This window comes from Sphaeroforma arctica (genome assembly GCF_001186125.1).
Source record: "Sphaeroforma arctica JP610 unplaced genomic scaffold supercont1.495, whole genome shotgun sequence".
NCBI classification, from domain to species: Eukaryota; class Ichthyosporea; order Ichthyophonida; genus Sphaeroforma; species Sphaeroforma arctica.
Window position 1 is genome coordinate 44,985 of NW_014040063.1, and position 9,556 is coordinate 54,540.

General features: G+C 42.3%; 2 protein-coding genes across 2 annotated transcripts in view; one reads left to right on the forward strand and one right to left on the reverse strand.

Annotated features, from left to right (window-relative positions):
- The window catches only part of SARC_06750 (hypothetical protein), a gene marked incomplete at both ends in the record, with an annotated part of 1,630 nt that extends 1,423 nt beyond the window's left edge, over nt 1-207 (reverse strand). The window contains one exon of the mRNA XM_014299336.1: nt 5-207. Within this exon, the coding sequence (XP_014154811.1) occupies nt 5-207 (203 nt within the window). The remainder of the gene's footprint in view (nt 1-4) is intronic.
- Nucleotides 208-4,477: 4,270 nt separating this feature from the next.
- Nucleotides 4,478-8,893, forward strand: SARC_06751 (hypothetical protein; the record flags this gene model as incomplete). Its single annotated transcript, XM_014299337.1, has 8 exons — nt 4,478-4,520; nt 4,871-5,033; nt 5,218-5,390; nt 5,575-5,768; nt 6,375-6,591; nt 7,345-7,486; nt 8,229-8,388; nt 8,795-8,893. The coding sequence occupies 8 exons, from the start codon at nt 4,478-4,480 to the stop codon at nt 8,891-8,893; spliced, it is 1,191 nt and encodes a 396-aa protein (XP_014154812.1).
- Nucleotides 8,894-9,556: the final 663 nt, after the last annotated feature.

Here is a 9,556-nt window from a genome sequence, read left to right on the forward strand (position 1 = left end):
GGACCTACTCTCACGTGTGGTCTCAGAGTGCCGGGCACGTACGTCACTACCCCTGTCGGGCGCTTCTTCATCGTCACTCCGACTACTAATCTTAGTTCGCTTGCTATTCTTGTCCCCGTCCCCATGGTAATAGCTACTTCCATTCCTCAGATTGTAGGGTTTATCGTTCCCAGTCGACTTCTGAGCCCTGCGTTTAGTTCGAGCCATCGCCTCGAACAGACTACTTGTACTGATACTTGTACTTGTAAGAGTATAAGTACAAAGTTGAGCAACACGATTACTATGAGTATGCAAGGAATTCGTTTGTTGTACGTTCCTGGTATATCGAAACGAGTTGACTATCAGAGCGCTCGTCTTAAGAGAACGCAGAACCATCTCTACCTATATTACCCGTGCTGTATATTTTTATGTATATTTTAAATAGCAACTGGGGAACGGCTCAATAGCAGTGCACTTGCAGTGTATCTAAAATAAAATATTTTAGTGTCAGTTGACAGTTCTATGTAAATAAACACAATATTTTTATTTTTTTTGTTAATATTTTACAAAAAGAAATTTTAAAACAAATATGCACCCATCCCTGCCGACTGATCCCTCGGGCGGCTGGGCCAGTGACTCAAGTGAGTCCCTCACTCTAACGATGCACACGTTTTTTCTGTTGTTTGGCGGTTTTTCAACCGTGGGATTGTACGATAAAAACACAAATAAAGTATAAACCAGGTTATTCTAGGCTATATGGCGGGTTTTCAACTGTGGAATGATCTGGTACAATGAACCAATGAAATATAAATAAATCATGTCATTGAAATGTTCGTGAATTCTCTCGATAAAGCCTTTCTCTGTCCGACAATACGTAGTCTCTCGTAGTCGTTGACGATGTGTATTCATGTAAATATTGCGGGAAGTCTTGTCGTGAACGGCCTTCAGTCTCCACCCTGAAATATATAGCTATCAACAACTACTACCATCTAGTATTCAAGCGTATATTGTACTACAGTAACTACATATTCCAGTGTTCACATTTCGAGTCCTCACTACCTGCTTAACATTATGAGCAACAAAGTTATCCTACACGTCTACGACCTCTCACAAGGGATGGCAAAGAATTTCTCGCGGCAGATTCTTGGACAGCAGGTGAGCAGCTCAACTCTTGTTTTGTGTACTGATTTTATGTGAATAGCCCTTGGACAACAGATATTTAACCACACTCTAGTTTGATTGTTGGTTGTACCTCTGAAAGCATGTATAAAAATATGAAAGCAGGTAATAAGAAGCTCGACTCATTTTTGTTTTTATTGCATCTTGAATGTATGTAATACCTGGACAGCATGCAGTTATCTCGACTCTTGTTTTGTGTATTGAGTGTACTCTGAATGTATATAGAGCTTTGATAGTTGTTAAGTAGCTCGCCTCTTATTTTGCATATTGTTTGTATCTACTTTAGCACTCGAACAACAGGCCTATCACTCGACGCTTGTCATTGTATGTAGAAAGTATTCCTGAATATACTAGCACTCGAATAGCGGATGAGTAACTCGAGTCATGTGTTTGTTTATTGATTATATTATTGAATGAATGTAACACTCGGATAACAGGTGTTTTATCGACTCTTATTTTGTGTCGTGTTTGTATTTTTGAATGTGTTTAACCCTTGGATAGCAGGTATTTGGCTCGATCCTTGTTAGTATACTGAATGTATTTTGGAATGTGTTTAGCACTTGGACTGCAGGTAATTGGCTTGATTCTTGTTTTGAGAGTTATTTTTAATTTTATGTGTTACCTGGATAGCAAATAATCAGCTCAACTTTTGTTGATTGTATCTTCGAATGTATGTATATATGAATCCTGTATTTGCGTTTTGACTGCATACGCGATTGTATGTATATCCTAACTCGGATTGTTTGTCTGTATGAAGCACCCTGGAACCTGCATGCATCCATATTCCTTTGGAGTTGTGTATTTTGGCTTACCCTTCGACGGTCGGATGTGTTCTACTTAAGTGTGTATACATGAACCACGGTTCATTTTTGTTGTAGCTCATGGATTTAATAACTGAGGCGCATCCATACAGAGATTTCGTGTATCTGCATACGTTGATTGGCGTTTCAAATCAGTAATGTTTGTGGTGAAGGGATCAGATACTTGAGTATCGATTAGTGTGTCTGTGATATAATAGCCCCCTGTGAGCTGTGGTGTTTTGTTGTAATAACATCACGCTAGATATCACATCGACAACGCATTGGCCTCTATATATATGATATTGTTTTGTGTCTTAACATACGCGGAATACGCGAAGCCTATGTTTGTGAGCCAATAAACAACGGTTCTTTTTGTATATACTCTTGTTTCTCCCTATTATGTTAGAAGTAAATTTCTACCATTCGCCACTCTCTGTATAGTTTGTCTTATTTTATTGTATCCCTATATACACACTTCCACGGGTATTGTGACAGGATGGACCAAATTTTCGAACGGGTCAATAATACACTCTTGGGATCAAGCTGACGTAGTCTATCACATAGGCACTGCTAGTCAAGATTTTTGCTTGGACCGATATGGTTCCATACTTGTCGATTTATTTGTATACTTATGTTCTGTGTGTACTTACGTTTTCACCATAATTAGATCGACGGTATATGGCACACTGGAATCATAGTGTTTGGCCGCGAATACTATTTCGGTCAAGGCATCTGCGTCGGCGATCCCGATCATACACCTTACGGCACGCCCGTTAGTGGTATGTTGGTTTATTTGAATGTAGTCAGTCCGTGATATATAGGATGTTCATGACTATCCTATAAACTTGTATCGATTCGGATTGTGTGCTAATATATATATATATGTGTGTGTGTTTGTGTGTGTGTGTGTGTGTGTGTGTGCGTGTGCGTGCACGCACATTGTTTTTCTGATTTGCGCAGGTAGATCGAGTTGGGTTTGTTGTAGTGCCACACCATTCTATGTGACATGTGTGCTGATTTTATCTGATATTGTCCTTAGACGTATCTGCTGTCCGCCGATGTGTACGAAGCTCAATGCACATGCCGTGGATGTCGATGTGCGGGTGTGGATTTGATTGTGTATGTTTAATAGCATTGTCGCATGGTTGTCTAAGTGGACGTTGATGTGAGATGGGCCATGTGCTGGTGTGCTTTTGATAGTGTATGTTTACTACTGAAAGTGTAGCTGTAGAGTTCCTGTTCATTGGAGACTTGGGATCTGTCTGGAACATTTTTTCTCCATCTCTAGGCCCCCTAATAAGCTTCTATATATATATATGATAAATTCTGAGAAAAAAAATATTGGGGTCCATAATAGAGCCTATGGCCGGCTTTGGACTATGGCTATGGGGGGGATTAGAATATACCCTAGTCGATTTTTCACAACGAAAGTGTACACGTACACGTACTGCACGGCTACACGTGTGTGTGTGCACGTGTGTGAATATTAGTGAGGAGCTGGGAGTGAGCGTGTGTGTGAGTGTGGGTGAATGAGTGTGTGTGTTTATTACGAGTGTTGCATCTTAGTGCACGTGTGTACGAGTATGGGTGTGTGACAGAGCAATAGTGTGTATGTGTGTGTGTGTGTGTGTGTTGAGTAAATGTCAGGGTGGGGGGGGAGGGTCCCTCAAGAAAGTACCTATTTTTATTTCAGAGAAAAAACCCCTTGTAATATATAATGGGGTCCAATATTATTCTATCTGAACGTGTGAGAGAATGTGTGTGAGCGAGAGAGAGCGAGTGTGAGTGACTGAATGAGACTGAGTGAGTTAGTGAGTAAGCGTGTGTGTTAAATGTGTATGCGCGCGTGTGTGTGTGTGTGTGTACACTTGTGTGTGCCTACACGTGTGTGGGTTAGTGTATTTGTGAGCGCGTGTGTGAGAGCGTGTGTGTGATTGAGTGAGCGAGTATGAGTGAGTAAGTAGGCGTGTGTGTTAGTGTGTATGGAGTCGCGTGTGTGTGTGAGTTTTTGTGAGTGAGCGAGCGTGTGTGTGTGTGTGTGTGTGTGTCGAGTTAATGTGAGTGAGCGTGTGAGAGAGAGAGTGTGTGTGTGTGTGTGAATGTACGCGTGTGTGGGTGTATGGGTGTGTCTTATGAGAGTTTGTGTTTGAGTTTGAAGGGGTGTTCGCATGATTGAGTGTGAGTGAGTGCGTATTAGTCAATGAGTGTGAGTTAGTGTGTGTAATCGAGCGTGTGTGTGATTGTGTGTGAATGTGTGTGTTTGTATGTGTGGGGTGTCGTGGTGTGTGTGTGTGTGTATACGTGAATGCTGGTGATAGGGCGTGTATCATCTGTGCTGGTGGGTGGGTGGGGTGCTGTGAGAGACATATTTTAGCCTGAATATGAACAAATAAATCACCCCTATGATTCTACGCTTTCAGTCCGCACGGCGTCCCAGCAGTGATTTATTGGCATTGTGTCATTTGGCTGTTTGATGTGCTGGTGTGGTTTTGAGTGTGTATGTTTAATGGCATTGTCACATGGTTGTCTATGTGGACGTTGGTGTGGTTGGGCCATGTGCTGGTGTGGTTTTGATTGCGTATGTTTAATGACACTGTCACATGATTGTGTAAGCGGACGTTGGTGCCAGATGGCTTTCAGTATCAGTACGCATGCATGTATCATATATCATCAGAGTTCTAGTGCCCAGGCTCATGATTCTATATCTTTTTATTGTTGTCTGTGTGAGATTTTCCAGACGAAAGTTTATGATACGTATATGCCAAACTTGTGGTGTTATCATTCGTATTTTTCGCGCGCTTTGACTGTATCAGACAGGCACTCTATGTCGTTTTATGTTAGTTACTTCAATCATGCTCGACTATAGGTTTTATTTATATCGATTTCCGTTTGTAATTGTGCATTATTTTCAGTTGTGGATCTGGGCACCACGGACAAGACCAGAGAACAATTTTTGGATCACCTGGCCACTATGGAGCAGAAATTCACTGTCGAGACCTACCACATATTACAGAACAATTGCAACAACTTCTCGCACGACGTTGCAAATTATCTCGTCGGAAAAGATATCCCCAGGTGTGTTATTTTGTGCGGTGAGCCCTGCTGGTTTCGTTTGTCTTGTGTGTATTACGTGGGTTTGTTATATTATTTTGACATCGTTTAGCTGATTTGTATATACTATTGAACGTTTGTTAGTTCTGATTGTTACTATAGTGGTGATTGCTGACAATCGGTTTGATTGGGATTCTGTCACTCACAGCTATATCACTGGATTGCCGAATGAAGTTATGAGTGGTCCTTTCGGCGCCATTCTGCGGCCGTTCATAGAAAGTATGCAACAGAACATACGAGATGCGGCAGGCCAGCAACGGGTTGATTTCGGACATCAGAGTACTTCACAGCCTACTTCTACCTCCGCAAATAGCACAACAGGTACACATTTTTTGGGTTTCAGGGTTGGTCGTTCGAATTTTGATTTTCCACTGTCGAGTCCATAGAGATTATTCGCTCCCTGTAAAAACGGAGTCGTTGTCGCGATGTGATGGAATTGTTGTATCCAAGACCTGTTCGACTCATCACGAAATAATGTTCCATCCTACAATACATTTTTCGGCAGCAAATAGCCCGCCAACCAATATAGCAAAGTCTCTGACGTCCCCAGTGCTCAACACATCGTCTAGTAATCGGGTTAAGATTGTGAACAAACTGAATGAATTTGCCTTGGAATACAAACTACCGCCTATTGCAACACCCTCGGCGCCTGTTTTGGACGATGTTTTGGTGCTGTGTCTCAAGCTGCCCTCCAGTAAGGTATGCTCGTTCTGAATCTAAATCTGACTACAATCTGTCTACTTGTCTGAAGTTATTTGTATACTATGTGGTAGGACTTTCATTCGTCTGATTGTTTAAACACTGTTGGGACTTGTGATACGTTGGATCTGTAGTTTTTACCCTTGTTCACTGCTTAGTCTCCTGCAGTCATCAGATATCGGCGACATAAGCGACATCAAAGTCCCTCGATTAGCGCTGAAACAACTGTTCTAGGAGTGTAGAAATATGTATTCCATGATCGTATGAGCTGTGAAGGCGTCCTCCATAGTCCAATCATGTGTATAGTTTACTTGCTGATAGCTGTTAGCGTGTCATACTGATGGGTTCTATTCTGCATGCGAAAACGTGTATGTTTTGAGCTACTGGTGAACTCGAATGTGTATGTGCCTGTTCCTATCTTCCCCGCGTATTGTGATACCCTGTATCCAATCATGTACATGTTATATCGAACTCAATCTATCTAACTCGGTATATATCCAACTCAATTATCAGATGACATATGTGTATATAAGTACATTATACATCCATGATGTGAACACACGAGTATGTAACCCGTCCTCCTCTCTGTGCATGATTTCTGCGCAGGTGTTCCCAGCGTTAGACCTGCTTCGTCTGATGATAGTCGATGATGTCAAAAGCTGTGCGCGGGCGTCGGCGCTGCTAAATGAGTTACTACACGCACATGTGATCGGCCAACCTACACACTCGAGAGGGACCTTGCTGATGGCTTTGCGTTGTGTGCAGAATTGTTTTGCCTACGAGGAAGGCGTGCAGGAGATATTGTCGAAGCAAATTGGAAATGGTATGTCGACGATGATTGTATTAGTGTATGTGGTAGAGGGAGAGAGAGGGAGTGCTAAATGATAAATCCGTGGTGATTGTGTTTGTTGTTCGTTTGCATGATTCGTGAAGTGACAGCCATCGGTATCTGGTCTGACACTTGATACAGAAATCGCGGTAATCAATTTTGAGCTCAGGAATTAAAATGTAAACTCCGGTGTGCAGGGACAGCTTTGAATGGGAGTGTGATACAAGTCGCCACTGCGTCATTGCTGTCGAATAAGTATCGGCGTTTGACTGTATATACATAACTATGGGCATTTTCGTTTCCACTTTTGTACTGATGCGTACAGATTAGTTCAGATCTGATCAAGTTTCTGGGACTCACAATGTAGCACATGTCAGCACATTTGTATGTCACAGCGATTGTGTGAGAATCGAAGGTTTACTTATTAAGTTAAATCGGTTTTATATAGCATTAAGCATATATGCAAACCACAATGTGCATATTTACTAGTCAGGACACTCGTTCGGTTTCCTCTCTCGCCCCATCGGCAGAGCGGAGGTTGTGTGCACTCTATCAAATATATGGGTATACACACTTAGAGTCTTTCAGAAATGCCATATAATCCATCAAGTTCTCGCTTTGTGGTATCCTGTGGCTTCAGAGCATTCATCAATGCATGCTGACTAATTCTAAGGTGTGTCAATTGTGAACCGTTCGAAATGAATTCCAAGCATAGTCATAAGTTGAGCTTTTTATGCCAATCTGTAGGTTCTGCTACTGCCGGTGTAGATGATGTTTTATTAATGGACCACTTATTTGAAGTCTTGGAGACGAGTTTCTCCGTTCCTCATGAAGACGTGCGTACTACAGCTGCTGCTCTCAGCAGCAACCTGGCTGGCACGAATATACGGTAATTTAGTGTGCTATAAGTCGTGTGTTAGTCTGAACTATTAACGGCTAAGAGAGAGTTATGTCTGTGCCATACAGAGTGTCTGCTCTTTGTATTGGACTGAGCCGAGGGCCATCAGATGATAACAGTCTGTTCGACCCCTCAGTTGTTGATTATTTGTGTTCAAAGTGAATTGTGTTGGCTGTATGCCTTGGCTACTTTTCTGAAGTATCATTGTTGTAAAATGACTTGTATTTCGAAGTTGGATCAATCGACGTCTTTGAGGTCAAAAGGGAGTGCTCGACCTCTAGCATTCAGCGCGTACTGTATATACGAGCTCTCCAGGTCGTTGGGTCTATTAGTATATCTGCAATTTAGATAAACACATAGACATTGACCCTAGATAAGTTTCATACGGATGGAAGACTTATTTGGCGCTTTTGTATTGGGGTACGTCCTACTTCTGGCCGTAGGAGAGCCTGGGTATCAAGCGAGATGTTCTCGCCTTGTCAAACATTTATGTGCGTTTGTGTATCTTTGTGGTGTGATATGCTTGTGTGGTCGTAGCTGCGGCAAAGTTGTCTGTAAACGTTAACTTGTGTGTCAAGCGTCATGCTAACAGTCGGGTCCTGTAGCTTTGTTGGCAACTAACACAAGGACACGATATGCGCTACAAACGTCGCAATTTTCAAAGTTTTGTGGTCGACGGAAGTCAATTTTATTACCGATTCTAGTCTCGTGTATTTATTTTTTTAATTCGTAGGTTCCCTAAGCTCAGTCTTACTGAGGAGCAATGTATCCGATTGACCCACATACTGTCAGAAGCCCTACAACACTCGGATAACATAGCCAACGAGCAAATATATCATCAGTTATTGTGTGCGTTAGGAGGGGTTGTGACTGCCGATCCCGGTGCAAGAGAGGTATGGACAATATGCCCACGAATCGTAGATGCTGCGAGCCATTTGTGCCTGCTTAGTCTGATTTACCTCTTAAATATCTCCTAAGCGTACAGTATATCTTGTCGTTATTTCTTGTGATGGGAAATGCGTGCCGGTACCAGCTTGTTTAGTATGTGCGGTTGGATGAGAGTTGCGATGCAACACTATCGTCACAATGTCGTGTCTTCCATTACACATGTGGAGGAGTATGCGACAATGTAGATACTCAGGTTCCATGCGGGCCCTGAATCAATGCTCCATGCAAGACTGTCTGAAGTGCTTCTGGGGGTGTTATTCTGTATCATAGTATGATTTCGTGATGAAGCCTGGTCTTGGGTTCTGCAAAGCACTGACCGAATTGAAACCCGTTTATCCTTCCTCATCACAGTTTGCGGCAGCATTGGGGGTTGGTATTGTGGATACGGGGCTGGTGCCAGAGACTCAACTCCTGGCGGAAGAAGTGCGTGCGCTCATCTCATCAGCCTGAATAAATAAAACAATGTCTTATAACTCCATAGATTGGTTCTTCTGGTGAGGTAGTGCTTGCTTGAAATCTTGATTGAATGTAGGGTTGCCGTGTATGTAGAGTCGATGAAAGTGATGAGCGCTACAGGACACAGTATGTCCGAAAACTTCACCGAGTGTGACATGTAAATGTACATGTACGTGTACACACTATTTCTTGTATTCTTCAGAACGCACCATGAACTATGGTGTCAAAAACACATTCATGTGCCATGAACTTTACAAATTGTTCTGGTACAACTGCAACATACAGAAGGCGATCCAAAATTCACGTATATTTTCGGTCAAGTATTTTAATGACCAAATTCTACTGTGCATTATCACCCCTGTACTCGACAACTTTTCCCGGTACCGCCTGACCAGAAGAAAATAACACGTCCATCATATCTCGAAACTTTTGTCATTTACTTCCAATTGCCTCGACCCCAAATAGTTCTTATCTGAAACGAATGGTGACTTTTTATATTCAGGACCCATATTCCCGGGTGAATACAAGAATCGCTGTAGAAGTGCGCTCCACAGCCTTCCTTTGTTTGTCTCTTAAATATATGTAGGCTGTGCTGACTGGGAAATCAGGCACAGTTGATCTATATTCACTCAGCCGAAATTTGCTTAGAACGAAAAG